A 16,604-nucleotide genomic window follows, 5' to 3' on the forward strand; every position below is an offset into this window, starting at 1 on the left:
CAAGACAGGTTATTGTCCAGTCTCATCATTGTTACTTAACATAGTACTATAAGTCCTAGCCTCAGCAATAAGGCAACAAAGAAATAAAAGGCATCCAAATTGGCAAGGAAGAGGTCAAACTTTCACTATTTACAGTTGACATAATACTATATAGAGAAAACCTGAAAGACTCCACCAAAATATTGCTAAAACTGATACACAAATTCAGTAAAGTTGCAGGTTACAACATAAGCATGCAGAAATCTGTGGTATTTCTATACACTAGTAAGAAGAAGAGAAATGAAGCAATCGATCTCATTTATCATTGCACCATAAAAACCGTAGGATACTTAGGGATAAACCTAACCAAAAAGATAAAAGATCTGTACTTTGAACACTATGGAACACTTATGAAAGATGTTGAAGATGACACAAAGGAATGGAAAAACCTTCCATGCTCATGCATTGGAAGAACAGATATTGTTAAAATGTCTATACCTCCCAAAGCAATCTACACATTTAATGCAATCCCTTCAAAATACCAACAGCATTTTTCACACAGCTACCACAAACAATCTTAAAATCTGTATGGAACCACAAAAGACTCCAAATAGCCAAAGCAATCTTGAAAAAGAAAAGCAAAGCTGGAAGCATCACGATTCCAGTCTTCAAGCTAGACCATAAAGCTGTAGTGATCGTGACAGTATGGTACTGGCACAAAAACAGACACTTAGATCAATGGAACAGAACAGAAAAATCCAGAAATGAACCCACAACTAAATGGTCAACTAGTCTTTGACAAAGCAGGAAAGAAAATCCGATGGAAAAAAGACAGTCTTCAACAAATGGTGCTGGGGAAACTGGACAGCACCATGCAGAAGAATGAAACTGGACCACCTTCTCACACCATACACAAAAATAAATTCAAAATGGATGAAAGACCTAAACGTGAAACAGAAACCCATCAAAATCCTAGAGGAGAACACCAGGCAGTAACCTCTTTTTGACATTGGCCATAGCAACTTCTTACTAGATACGTCTCTGGAGGCAAGGGAAACTAAAGCAAAAATAAACTAGTGGGACTTCATCAAGATAAAAAGCTTCTGCACAGCAAAGGAAACAACTAACAAAACTGAAAAGCAACCTACTGCATGGGAGAAGATATTTCCAAAGGACCTACCTGATAAAGGGTTAGTATCCAAAATCTATAAAGAACTTATCAAACTCAAAACTCAGAAACCCAACAATCCAGTTAAGAAATGGGCAGAAGACATGAATAGATATTTTTCCAAAGAAGACACATGAAAAGATGCTCCACATCACTCATCATCGGGGAAATACAAAACAAAACTACAATGAGATATCACCTCACACCTCTCAGAATGGCTACAATTAACGACACAGGAAACAACAGATGTTGGCCAGGATGAGGAGAAAGGAGAACCTTCTTACACTGTTGGGAGAATGCAAACTGGGGCAACCACTCTGGAAAATAGTCTGGATGCTTCTCCAAGAGTTAAAAATAGAACGACCCTATGCCCAGCCATTGCACTACTAGGTGTATATCCAAAGGATACAAAAATATTGATTCAAAAGGGCACATGCTTCCCAATGTTTATAGCAGCATTATCAACAATAGATAAAAAACAGAAAGAGCCCAAATGTCCATCAACTGGTAAATGGATAAAGAATATGTGGTATACTATATGCAGTGGAATATTACTAAGCCTTAAAAAAAATGAGATCTTGCCATTTGCAATGATGTGGATGGAACTAGAGTGGATTAGTCTAAGCAAAATATGCCAGAGAAAGACAAATACCATATGATTTTACTTATATGTGGAATTTAAGAAACAGATCGTCATTGGGAAAAGAAAAAAGCAAAATGAAGGAGGCAAACCATAAAGAGATTCTTAAATATAAAGAACAAACTGAGGATTGATAGAGGGGAACTGAGCAGGGTGATGGGCTAAATGGGTGATGGAGATTAAGGACAGCACCAGTTTTGGTGAGCAATGGGTGTTATACGTAAGTGATAAATCCTTAAATTCTACTTCTGAAACTAGTATACTATATATTGCTAAGTAGAATTTAAGTAAAAACTTGAAACATAAAAAAATTATATTGCATTCTGGCTATAATGAGTAGTAACCTGGAGTAACTATAATAATATCTGGAAAAATAAATTTAGAGCAAAGAATATTACCAGAAATACAGAAAGTGATTTACTAATGATAGAGTCATCAATTCATCAAGAAGACATAAAAATGCTAAACACTGTGCATCTAAGTAAGAGAGTTTTAAAATACATGAAGTAAAAATTGACAGAACTGCAGGAACAAATAAACTAATCCACAATTACAGTCTTGGATTTTGAACACTCATTTCTCAAATTGACAGAATATCAATAAAAACATTAGAAGACTTGACAAAACCATCAACCAACTTGACATAATTCACATTTGTAGAACACTCCACTCAATGACAACAATATGCACTTTTTTTTTCTTGCAAATGTCCAAGGAATAATTACCAAAATAGATCATATGATTTGGATGTTTATGCCTCTCCCCACAAATTTATATGTTGAAATTCTAACTCCTAAAGGCAATGGTGCTAAGGCAAATCTCTGGAAGATGAATAGGTCACAAGGGTGGATTCCTCATGAGATCCCACAGAGCTTACTCTCCTCCAGCACATTGTGAGAATACAGTGATAAGGTGCTATTTTATGAATGAGAAAGAGGATACCTGACTATGCTGGTGCCTTAATCTTGGATTTTCCAGACTCTAGAATGGTGACCAAAAAATTTGTTTTTTATAAGCTATCCAGTGTTACTTTGTTATGGCAGTCCAATGGACTAAGACACCAGATTTATTCATTTTGCATTGCTGTGGCATTAAATTACCATGAACTTAGTGGCTTAAATAACAATATACATTTACTATTATGGTTCTGTACATTAGAAATTTGACTTACTTATTTTTATATTTCTATTGTGAAAAGTCTGACATGTTTCAATGGACTAAAATCGAGGTACTGGCAGGGCTGTGTTTTTTTTTAGAGGCTCTAAAGAAGAATCTGTTTCCTCCACTTTTCCAGCTTCTAGATCCCTTTTCTCCTATATTCAAAACTAGCAAGATTGCTTCTAAGTATTCTTCAGTAGGAATATCTCTCTCTAATCCTAACTTCAGCCACCAAATGTTACTTTAAGGACTCAAGTGGTTAAGTTGAGTCTACCTAGTAATCTGGGATAAGCATCTTAATACCCTAATCTTAATCACACTTTGAGAACCACTGAACTAGATATAGAAGGCAATCAAGTTTCATAACCTGAAGGAAGGACAGGATCTACTGGCTGCATGAGTGAGTGACAGTTATCACTGCTGAGCCACAGGAAAAGGAAGTGTTAAAGTAGCAAGGGCATCCCTCTCAATGAGATTTTGCCCCCCAAAAAAGGAAAAAAAAGGAGAGAGAGAGATATGCTGCCTGAATCCAGTGGCAGTTGTGGTATTTTGAACCCGGAATCCAGTTGTGTCATCCTTCCAAGCTCCTGAGAATAGCTGAGCCCATTTTTTCATGGCTTTCATAACTGTGAGAGGCGTCAAAGGCCTGGACATAGAGATTGAGCAGATCTGCGGTCTAGTGCAAAGCCCAGTGCCAAGAAATAAGACAGCTTCCCACCCCCTTCCTGGGCACCAGGCCTCAAACTCTCACCTATACTTTTATCAAGCCAAAGCCCTCCCTTTGTGCTAACATAAAGGAGAAAGCCATTTACTTTTGACCTATCTTCTATCTGTGCTGGGTCTTAAACTTGGTGACCACATAGATAAACCTGAACTTGGATTCTGTTCTCCTAGTGTTCTTAGCCAGAGTATAAACTAGGCGAAATAATATTGCCCCAGCAGGTACTCCATTGTTACCCAAAAAGAAAAGTGTAATTAACATTAAACCAACAGATCTCCAACAGTCAAAAAAATAAAGATATTCATCATAGACAATCAATGTACCCTTTCAATCAAGGGTCACGCGTTTCATCTTTTTCATAACAGAAATCTTATCCGTATCTTTACTTCAAACAAAAACAGCATTGTTGCTATTTGTTTTTGTGAAAAAATAATATTAAGTGGTCATTATGTTAAGTACTATTAACACTTACCTGTATTTTAATAGGCCAGGAAAAGTTGCTGACGTACACATAGAATGTAATGTTAGGATTGCTTCTAAAGTTAAATTTTTCATAGGAAAAACTATCTCTGTATTCCTTTATATTAGTCTTGGAAACTATAGGAGTCTCCTCCCCAGATATTGTTCCAGCTAAAATGTAAACAACAATAACAAATTAGGGGAAAAAAAGGATCTTTTGAATTTAAAAATATATATTATATTTGCTTAATTATTATAACTGTAATAAAAATATAATTATCAAAATAAACTTGTTTACTGTTTAGAGTGACAAAGGAGAAATAAAATAAGATTCATCAGAGATATAATGGAAATAGCACAAAAATTATTTTTAAAAATGATACCACTGATTAAGTGCTATGTACTGGGCACTGGTGCAGAAGATTTTATATTCTTCTCTAATAACAATTTTATAAGAGAGGTATTCTATTTTTCAAATTGAAACCTGATCCGCAGAAAGATCAAAACACTTGCCTTAAGTTTATAGCTACTGAATGGTAACTTCCTCTTTTAGCCCCAGATAGTGAGTTACTTCCATATACTACTCCACAGAGCCTCTCAAAACAAATCAGGACAGATTTTACATGTCTTAATCCAATTAAAAAATGGAAAAGAAATCTATTTGTCTTAACCACAAATTGAACAATCATTACTTTGAATAAATTGAAAGGAGGCTACAATTTAAAACATGAGCTAAATGTTCAATTACTTAAACACAGATTGCATACTCAATAAATATTTACTGAAATTAACCAAATGGAACAAAGCACTTCCAACAATCTTACCACATCTTCCACCTTACCAAAAAGTAAAAATATTTAGAATTAATATACTGAGCAACTGAATTAATTTCTAAATCATCACCTATTCCAAAATTACTTGGGGTACTTTTACATATTTCCTGACATCATCTCCTAACCTCATAAATCAGAATTTCTGAGAACTTAGTTTTGGGAATCTGAAAGTTACAAGCAATTTCTGACATACTAAAATCACTATTCTAAGGTAATTACAGAGGTTTTCTATATTTTTCTTGACAAGTTTTAAAACTCTTCTAGAGTAAGTTTATTGTGCAAAAGTAAATTTTGAATAAATAGTACAAGTTTTCATGAATTCCTTTTTTTAAATGATTTTATTTTTAAATAATCTCTACACCCAACATGAGACTCTAACGTACAACCCCAATATCAAGAGATACATGTTCTACTAACTGAGCCAGTGTTCCATCATGAATTATTAATAATGAAGCTCACACTGCTAAGATTTTAACTAAATGTTTGGCAACATTGTAACAAAATGTTATATATTTGCCCAAATTTCTCATTTTTTAATACATATGATATATAGATTCTAGAATTGCAAAAACCACATCACTCTTGAATTCTATGTCTCCATGATTCTACATATTAAAATAGCATAATGATTTGATTTTCAGAAATAGAATATAGATATCTGAGAATCCACATATTTTAAGAACATCTCAACACTTTAATGCAAGAGTGTATCTTTGATATAGAAAATAAAAATCAATAGAATTTCCTAACACGTAAATACAAAAAACAGTAAATATACTCTTTCATAATCCAACATACACTTTGTATCTCATCTTGGTTACATTTTTATGAAGTCAAAAATTTCAACTTATAAATCTTCTTAGAGAAGGCATATTTTTTTAAAAGATTTTATTTATTTATTCATGAGAGACAGAGAGAGAGAGAGGCAAAGACACAGGCAGAGGGAGAAGCAGACTCCATGCAGGGAGCCTGATGCGGAACTTGATCCCGGAACCCCACGATCAGGACCTAGGCTGAAGGCAGCACTAAACCGCTGAGCCACCCAGGCTGCCCCAGAAGGCATATTAACACAGAACTTTTTTTAACCACTCAGCACTGAAGCTGACAAAGGGAATGGTATATTTCTAAGCTTGGCAGTAATAGAAAACATGTTAATTTATCAGCATGCACAGAATTCCATTGTTTTATATCAATATTAAGGTTAATAATTAAATTTATAGCTCCAATAGTGACTCAAATAATTGAAATCTCAATCCCTAGTCATTAAAGAAGTAATCTATCTTAATTAAAATCATAGCAAATCATAACACTGCCATTTTAAAAAATTAAGTAGTGAATAATATTTGTTACCCATCTAATTTTTAATTGAATAAGGGATAAAGTTAACAAAGTAATGAAGCTTTATTAATATTGCTACTTATTTTTTTACCTGAATCAGCAAAATGATTATGACATATTTTTTAATTTCAATTATTTGAATTAACAATAAAAGGTCATGTTAGAACACCTTCCATACACAAACAGATGTGAAAGACATGAGACAACAAAATTCTCTTACCTGTTGAACCAACTGACCAGGTAATGTTGAGATTAAAGTTGTTTGATGCATTAATCGAAATATCCAAATTTTTGTTTGACTAACAAGAAAGAAAATATTAGGGTTAAAAATCAAATTGCACTAAATAGTTTTATGTTTTAATTATGCCCACACTATATTTCACAGAGTTTGTATATTTTGTCAATATTCAACTAAGTGTAGTTGTCAATTATATTTTTTGAATAAAAAATAGAGGTGATAAATTCAAAGGTAGTTAAAAGTTCCCATTTATCCTCTCTACTCTAACCCAGCCTTCTGTATATAAGCCAGAGGCTGTTATAATTCATTGTATTTTGATTCTCTGTTTACCTGTGGTTAATATTTAAATGACACGTGTTTGAGATTTGTCCAAAGTAATTTTACAACAATGTAAGATTGTTGTTTTGTGAAAGAATTCTTCTTAGGTGCATACTGTATTATTATACACGCATTTTTGTAGTAAAAAAATATATATAAAATATAAAAACTCGAACTCTCCAGTAAAAATGGGTCAGAATTAAACCTATTGTCAAAATGTAGGAAATGCATAAATAATTAAGGTACATATTTATTATTTTTTTATGCAGGATAAGTAGGAAGCTCTGACTACTAAACTATATTAATTTAATTTTTTTTTTTTTAAGATTTAATTTATTCATGAGAGACACAAAGAGAGAGAGAGGCAGAGACACAGGCAGAGGGAGAAGCAGCCTCCATGCAGGGAGCCCAACATGAGACTTGATCCCGGGTCTCCAGAATCAGGCCCTGGGCTGAAGGCAGTGCTAAACCGCTGAGCCACCCGGGCTGCCCTAAATTATATTAATTTTAATAACTGTTCTAAGTTGAATATCCTTTTAATTATAAATTATAGTATGTAATTACATATAATGATGTTATAAGCATTCTTAGTGATACCTTTCATGATAGTTTACCACCCTACAGTTTCAAAGAAAATGTGTCGGGGCTCTTGGCTTCAATTGGACAAGACAGTAGACAGTAATATAGAAAGCTATGATATTTAGAAGGAATCAAGTATTTCAGGAAATTGGGGTGTCTGGGCAGCTCAGTCAGTTAATTGGCTGCCTTAGGCTTGGGCCATGATACCAGGATCTTGAGATCAAGCCCCATGTCGGGCTTCCTGCTCAGCTTCTCCCTCTCCCTCCCCCCAACTTGTGCGCTCTCTCTCTCTCTAATAAATAAAAATATCCTTATAAAAGAATTTCAGGAAATTGATAACGGAAAAGAACATCAAGAGAGAAAGAAACTAGGATTATAGCTAATCTGGATCTATGTGTATGACACTATGGATAATATTGTGGAGAAATGTTATTCACAGCCAGATTTTTAAAAAGATTTTATTTATTTTAGAGAGAGAGAGCATGAGCAAGGGGGATGGGCAGAGGGAGAGGGAGAAGTAGACTCCTTGCTGAGCATGGAACCCAACATGGGGTCCATCCCAGGACCCTGAAATAATGACCTAAGGCAAAGGCAAACACTTAATGGACTGAGCCACTAAGGCACCCCCACACCCATATTTTGAGTCAGATATTCCAATCATATGAAATTTTTTATATCTTCAAAGAAGGCCATAAAAGTTTGGAATTACATTCCCATTACTTGGAATTTAACATTCAAGAGGCCAATGGTAAAGAATGAAATTGTGATACATGCTACAACACAGATGAGTCTTGGAAATGTTAGGCTAAGTGAAATAAGTCAGATACAAAGGAACAAATATTGTATAGTTATACATATGAAGTTTCTAGAATATACAAATTCATAGAGACAGAAGGTAAAATAACTGGGCTGCAGGGGCAAGAAAAAATGAGGAATTATTCCTGAATGGATATAGAAATTCTATTTGGAAGTGATAAAAAAATTTTGGTATGGATAGTGGCGATGATTGCAGAACACTGTAAATGTACTTAATGTCACTGAATTGTATACCTAAAAATGGTTAAAATGACAAATTTTATTTTATGCATATTTTATAATAAAAAAGTCAATGGTGATTATAATGCTTTTATAAAAGCTTTCTTATCACACTGAAGAAAAAGTTACTGACATTTTTAATGTCTTGGTAAAAGACACACATTATCAGTAAAGAGATGATTATACCTGAAAAACTATACTCCTACAAAATTCTTATTTAAGAGTTAAAAATTCAAATGTATTTCCAAGAATAGAGACATTTTCTTAAAAAGAAAAGGAAAAGGGGTAACATAAAATGAATTATTCTACTTTTTGAGAAGAGGGATCCTATTTTACTGGAAAAGGAAAATTTAAGAAATTATATTATTTCTTGACAAATCAAATAAAATAGTTTAGAGGAAAGAAGCTAGCAAATAGGATATATTTTGAGGTTTCATCTGTTTGAAAAGTTATTTAAATATATAATATAGATGAAAAGATAGATTAATATATAACAAAAATAGAACAATAAAGAGTGACATCTGCAAGATGGGAAAATAGGAAGTGCCAACACTTATGCTCCATAAAAACACTGATTCGACAATGTTATATGAACCAAAATATTTTTATTAGAGAATCAAAATTCAGTTAGGAAGCTACCAAAGATTAATACAAAACCAAGAATAGCCACATTATAATGAGTAAGACGACTAATTATACTTTACTAATTTCAGCCCCTGCCCCAGGACAGCGCTCAGCCTTAGAGACCACCTTGGCTTATGACTTCTCCCTCAAGGAAAAGAGAGAGTGTACCATATACCCAACATCTCTGGCCTTTTACTGCACTGCCCAAAGGATCTGTTTCTGTTTCACTTCATCCAGAGAACTAAGAGAACAAGCACAGTTTGGATATCTGAAAACAGCTAAAAATAAAGAAAATTAGTGAGAGTTTACTGCTGCTATCATGGCTCCACAAGATTGGGAGACAATCTTAAGGTTGTGTAATCTACACAACCCTAAGACTTTCCCTTCGGGAGGGAGAAAGAATGGCATGTGCACTAAATACCCTGGATTTTCTGTGCATTTTCCAAGGTGGAAAGGTAGACAGCTCACTACAGCCAGAATGGCTCTGTGAAATTGAGAGAAAGCATGCAACCCTAAGAATTCTCCCCTAGAAGGAAGGGGGAGTGTGGAACATGATAATTCAGAGAAAAGTTTTCAGATGCTCCCAGGATCTCTAGCTACGGGCTGACGAAGATTCTTTCCCTTTGAAGCCAGTCCATAAAGACTAACTAGGAGAAGCAGTTGTTTCTGCAAATGCACAGAACTAATGAAAAGCTACAAGAGAAATGAAGGGTAAGAGAAATATGACACAACCAAAGAAACAAAATAAATCCTCAGTAACTGAATCTAAAGAAATGGAGCTCTAGAATTGTCTGGCAAGTAATTCAAAATAATTATATTAAAGAAGTAATAAGAGAGTAATAAGAGATCACAGAAACATAATTAAATGAAACAAAAAAAATATATGAACAAAACATCAATATCAACAGAGATGGAATGATGAAAAAGAACCACAGAAGAATACAATAACTTACATGAAAAAAATCCATACAGAACCTCAACAACAATCCTGACCAAGCAGAAGAAAGAGTCAGTGAACTCAAAGGCAAATTGTCTGAAGTTACCTAGAGGGGCAAAAAAAAAGTAAAGAAAGCCTAGTGGAAATGGAATACTTCAAGAAAAACCAATATATACATTACAAAAAATCCCTGAAAGAGAAGAGAAAGAAGGACATAAATCTTATTTAAAGAAACAATAGCCTACAATGTCCCAAATCTGAGAAGTATAGATATCTAGATTCATGAAGCTGACAAAAACAGAAGGAAGATGAACCCAAAGAAATCAAGTCAAATTGTTAAAAGTCAAAGACAAAACTAAAAGTACCAATAGCAAAGTGACTTATCATATACAAGTGAGCCCCATAAGGCTATGAGTGGATTTTGCAGCAGAAACTTTGCAGGCCATAAGGGATTGGGATGACACATTAAAAGTACTGAAAGAAAAAACATGCTGACCAGGAATACTATTCCTAGTAAAAATACTCTTTTAAAAATTGAAATATAAAGACTTTCCCAGACAAAGAGAAGCTGAGGGAGCATATCACCACCAGATCTGCTTTACAAAAAAAATGCTAAAAATGTTTGTTATGACATCAATAACAGAGTTAGAGGGGTAACAAAGGTAAAAGTATAGACTTTTGGTATGTGATTGAAGTTATATTTTGTCAGCTTAAAGCAGACTGCTATATCTATATTTCATGCAAATCTTATGATAACTACAAAGAAAAGACATAGAAGATAAACAAAAGAAAAAGAGCAAGATATCAAAGCATATCACTACAAAAAAACAATAAAACACAAAAAAGACTGCAGGAGAGAAAAGAGGAGTCCCCCCAAAAAATGACTATAAGACACAAAACAATTAACAAATGGCAAAAGTGAATCCTCTCCTATCAATAATTAAACAGAAATCTATTAAACTCCTCAATCAAAAGACATGGAATGGGCAACTAGGTTTTTTAAAAAATACTCAATAATAATATGCTGTCTAAAAGAGACTCATTTCAGATTTAAGAAAATGTTTAGACTATAAGAGAAGGGATAGGAAAAGATATTTCATGAAAATAAGAAACAAAAGAAGGAAGGGGTAGCTATATTTATATGAGACAAAACAGACTTTAACAAGAGACAAACAAGGACATTATATAACGAGACTTCATTCAATACTTTCAACAGTGGATAGAATACTCAAAGAGAAAAATCAATAAGGAAAAAGGTGGACTTGTGCAACACTACAAGATACACATGCTTAACAGACATAGAAACAAAATTTCAAATAACAGCATCAGAAACCACATCTGTTCATATGCATGTGGGAGAGTCTTCAAAATACATTACTAGTTATGTCACAAAACAAGTCTTAACAAATTTAAGAAGACAGAAAACATACCGATTATCTTTTATGACCACAATGGATTGAAACTAGGAATCAATAGCAGAAGGAAAATTTGAAAGTTAAAAATATGTAGAAATATAACAACACATTTCTGAACTAAGGGATCAGAAAAGCAATCAAAAGGTAAATCAGAAAAATCTTGAAACAAAATACGATGAAAAAACTTATGGAATGCAATAAAACCAGTTCAAAGGGAAAATTAAAAATGACAAATGCCTACATTTGCCTTAAAAAAGAAGAGAGCTGGGGATCCCTGGGTGGTTCAGTGGTTTGGCGCCTGCCTTTGGCTCAGGGCGCAATCCTGGAGTCCCGGGATCGAGTCTCACATCAAGCTCCCGGCATGGAGCTGCTTCTTCCTCCTCCTGTGTCTCTGCCTCTCTCTCTCTCTCTCTCTTTCTCTCTCTCCCCCTATGTCTATCATAAATAAATAAATAAATCTTAAAAAAAAAGAGAGCTCTCAAATAAACAATGTCACTTTACTCCTCAATTTAAAAAAGAACAAACTATGTTCAAAGTTAGCAAAAAGAAGTAAATATTAAAGATATTACTGCAGACATAAATAAGAGAAAAATCAATAAAGAAAAGAAAAATCAATGAGTTGTTTTTTGAAAAAAGTAATCAAAATTGATACAACCTTCTGTAAGACTAAAAGACTTAAAATGTAAAATCATAAATGAAACATTATGCTACAGAAATAAAAAGGATTGAAAGAGACTAATATGACTAATTACATATGAACAAACTGGATAATCTAAAAGAAATCAATAAATTCTTAAAATCATACAAACTACCAAGACTAAATCACGTAGAAATAAAAAATATGAATAAAACAATAACAGGCATGGAGACTGAGTAATCAGAAACCTCCCAAAAAAGAAAAAAGTCAGGAATAAATGGTTTCACTGGTAAATTCTAGCAAACATTTAAAGAATATCAATTTCTCAAATTCTTTCTAAAAACTACAGAGTAGGAAATACTCCCCATCTCATTTTATGAGGCCAGAAATAATCTGATACCAAAGCCAGGCAATGATACTATAAGAAATAAAATCTCTAGGCTAATAACACTGATGAACTCAGTTGCAAAAATACTCAACAAGTACTAGCAAATTGAATTCAAAAGTACATTAAAAGGATCATTCACCATGATAAAGTGAGATTTATCCTTAAGATGAAAGGATAGGTCAACATACATAAATCAACTAATGTAATATACCACATTAACAGAGTGAAGAATAAAAATAACCATCTTAATAGATACAGAAAAAGCATTTGGTAAAATTAATCATCCTTTCATGATAAAAACTCTCAACAAATGATCTATAAAAGGAATGTACCCCGATATAATAAGGGCCATAACTAAGAAGACCAAGTAAACATTATACTCAATGTAGAAAAGTTTTCCCCTATGATCAGGAATAAGATAAGGATGTCAACTCTCACCACTTCTATTTAACAAAGTATCGGAGGTCCTAGGAAAAGCAATTAAGTAAGAGAAATAAATAAAAGGCATCCAAATCAGAAAGGAAGAAGTAAAATAATACCTATTTGCAAATGACATAATCTTATATGTAGAAAAACCTGAACACAGTGTTCACACATGCACACACACACATACACACACACATACAGAATAGAACACACATATATACAAGCCTATTTAAGAACTAATAAATTTAATGAAGCTTCAGGACACAAAATCAACATTTAAAAAATCAGTTTTATTTCTACACATTAATAGCAAATTATGTTAAAACGATGTTAAGAAAATAATCCCATTTATAACAGTATCAAAAAGAAAATACTTAGGAATAAACTTAACCAAGGAGATGAAAGATATACACTGAAAATTATACAACACTGATAAAAGAAGACATAAATAATGAAAAAATCCTGCATTCTCAGATTGAGAAACTTAATATTGTTTAAATGTTCATGGTACTTCAAGAAATCTATAAATTCAATATCATCTCATCAAATTCCTAGTGGCATTTGTATAGACATAATACAAAGCTACAGTAATTAAAAACAGCATGCTGGCATAAAAATAGACAATGGTCCAGCATAATAAATAAAGACTCCAGAAATAAACCTACACATATGTGTAGTTTAAGATTATGTAATCTCCAATAAGGACACCAAGAATACCCAATGAAGAAAAGATGGTCTCTTCAACACACAGTGCTGAGAAAACTGGATATCCATATGAAGAATGAAACTGGATCCTACTGTCTTAGTTCACTAGGGCTGCTTTAACAACAAAACAAAACAAAACAAAACAAAACAAAAACAGGAATAGAGGGAGGAGGTAGAAAGAGCAACAATAAAGAGCAGAATTATATTTCTCACACATTTGGGGGCTGGAAATTCCAAAATAAAGGTACTGGAAAAGTTAGTATCTGTTGAGGTCAACTTCCTAGTTAATAGACAAGCCTTTTCTTGCTGTGCCCTCACATGGCAGAGGAGGTGAGGGAACTCTCTAGGGCCCCTTTTATGAGGGCACTAATAATCCCATTGATGAGAGCTCCACTCTCATGACCTAATTACTTTGTAAATGTCCCATCTCTAAATGCCATCACATTGAACATTAGGATTTACACAATGTTTGGGGGCGCACAAACATTCAGTCTGTAGCACTAAACTTACACCATGTACAAAATACAAAGTGGATTAAAGAGGCTATGTAGGAAGATGGTGAGGAAGGGGAGGACCCCTAGGCTCATCTCCTCCCATGAACACAATTACATAACTATTGAATCATCCTAAATACCCCAAACATTGACCTTAAGACTGACAGAACAAATTCCACAACAAAAAGAAGAGAAGAAGCCACATCAAAAAAGGCAGGAAGTGTGAAGATGTGGTTTAGGGGAGAAGTGGATCATGGGTGCTGTGGCAGGGAGCTATGGTCATAGAGAAGGACGAAAGAGAGAGAGAGAGAGAGAGAGAGAGAGAGGAACACACAAGAACATGTCCCCAAAGCCACTGCCCTGGAAGATGAAGGGTGCTGAATTTCACAAATTCTTGCAACCAGCAGATCTAAAGCTGGAGTTTTAAAGGTCAGCAGGCTTGACTGGGAAAGGGCCAGAAGGCTACTGTGCTGCTCCTGAAGAAAAAGCAGGCAAACAACCCAGGGGCAGACAGTGTGAAAGCAATGACCTAAAGAACACCTGGGGAACATAGGGGTAGATTAGTCTGTCTTCTTGGATCATATCCCTAAGAGGCAGCATTCATGGATATACCTCTACAGAAACAAAGGAGCTACCCATTTTCCTCCTGTGCTGCTCAGCATAAACACAGAGCCACCTGCAGGAAGCACCACACTGGGCTGCCTAACTTGCTTATTCCAAGCCCACCCTGCATTCTGGTGGGACTCCCCTTCCCAGTCAAGCTTGCTGCAGTCACACACTCCAGACACACTCCCTAAAATTCCAGGCCCTGAAAACTACATGACCATAAGGCCATTACTTTAAGACGAGGGGGAGACACAATTGCCTTTTCTAACACAGAGAAGGAAGTGGAGACTTAGGCAAAATGCCAAAATGCAAGAATTCATCCTAAATGAAAGAATAATATAAGGTCATAGCCAGAGATCTAAGTGAAACTGATATAAGAAACATGCCTGATGGAGAATTTAAAGCAATAACCATAAGGACACTCACTGGACTTAGGAAAAGAATAAAACACATCAGTGACTTCATCAAATATAATAACATTCCTATTATAGGAGTCCCAGAAGAAGAGAGAGAAAAAGAGGGCAGAAAATTGTTTTAAAGAAATAATATCTCAAAACTTCCCTAATACAAGGAAGAAAACAGACATCCAGATGCAGGAGGTACAGATAACTCCCACGAAAATCAATAAAAGCAGGCCGACATGAAGACATAGTGTAATTAAATTTACAAAATACAGTGATAAATACAAAATCATAAAGGCAGAGCACCTGCGTGGCTCAGCTGATTAAGTGTCTGACTTCGGCTCACATCACGATCTCAGAGTCCTTGGATTAGGACCTGAACCAGACTTCCTCTCCTGCTGCCCTTCCCCCTTGTGCTCAATTGAGTATACACACTCTCTCTCTCAAATAAATAAATAAAATCTTTTTTAAAAAAATGATAAAAGTAGTAAGACAAAAGACATCCTTAACTTACAAGGGAGGACCCATAAGGCTAGCTAGAGATTTCTCAACAGCAACTTGGCAAGCCAGAGGGAGTGGCATGATATATTATAAGTGCTGAATGGAAAAAATCTGCAGCCAATACTCTATCTAGCAAGGTTATCATTCAGAATAGAAAGAGAGATAGTTTCTAAGACAAACAAGAACTAAAGGAGTTCATGAACACTAAATCAGCTCTGCAAGAAATATTAAAGGGGATTCTTTGAATGGAAAGGAGAGACCAAAAATGACAAACAGAAGAAAGGATCAGAGAAAATCTCAAGAAATAATGAAAAAAACAAGCAATAAAATAGTAATAAATACATATCTGTCGATAATTACTTTGAATGTAAATGGATAAATGTTCCAATCAAAAGACATAGGGTGCCAGAATGGATAAAAATCAAGACCAATGTATAAGCTGCCTACAAGAGACTTATTTTAGACCTAAAGACATCTGCCGACTGAAATGGGGGGATGGACAAAAATTTACCATGTAAATGGATGTCAAGGAAAGACTGAGAAGCATACTTATATCAGACAAACTATATATTAAACCAAAGACTGTTTTAAGACACAGGGAAGAGCACTATATAATCATAGAGGATAATAAAAAAAAACTTATAACAATCATAAACATTTATGCACCAAACATGGGATACCCAAATATATCATACAATTAATAACAGATATAAAAGAAATAATATATAGTAATTCAATAATAATGGGGAAATTTAACACCCCACTAAAATCAATGATCAAAATCATCTAAACAGAAAGTCAACAAGAAAACAGGGGCTTTGAATGATACACTGGACTACATGGATGTAACAGATAGAACATGCCATCCTAAAACAGCAAAATACACATTCGTTTCCAAGGCACATGGAACATTCTCTAGTATACAGAACATATTACATCACAAAATAGGCCTCAACAAAGATTGAAATCATACCATGTATCTTTCCTGACAAAATGCTATGAAA

At 34.3% G+C, this 16,604-nt stretch overlaps 1 protein-coding gene across 2 annotated transcripts in view; it reads right to left on the reverse strand.

Annotated features, from left to right (window-relative positions):
* ATRNL1 (attractin like 1) overlaps positions 1-16,604 on the reverse strand; it is a 784,866-nt gene that overhangs the window by 469,741 nt on the left and 298,521 nt on the right. For both annotated transcript variants that reach the window (XM_072805187.1, XM_072805188.1), the window contains exons 23-24: positions 6,517-6,595; positions 4,139-4,296 (exon numbers count right to left, since the gene is read on the reverse strand). In XM_072805187.1, coding sequence (XP_072661288.1) covers positions 4,139-4,296; positions 6,517-6,595 — 237 coding nt within the window. The remainder of the gene's footprint in view (positions 1-4,138; positions 4,297-6,516; positions 6,596-16,604) is intronic.

Source organism: Canis lupus, chromosome 29 (genome assembly GCF_048164855.1).
Source record: "Canis lupus baileyi chromosome 29, mCanLup2.hap1, whole genome shotgun sequence".
Taxonomy (NCBI): Eukaryota; Metazoa; Chordata; class Mammalia; order Carnivora; family Canidae; genus Canis; species Canis lupus.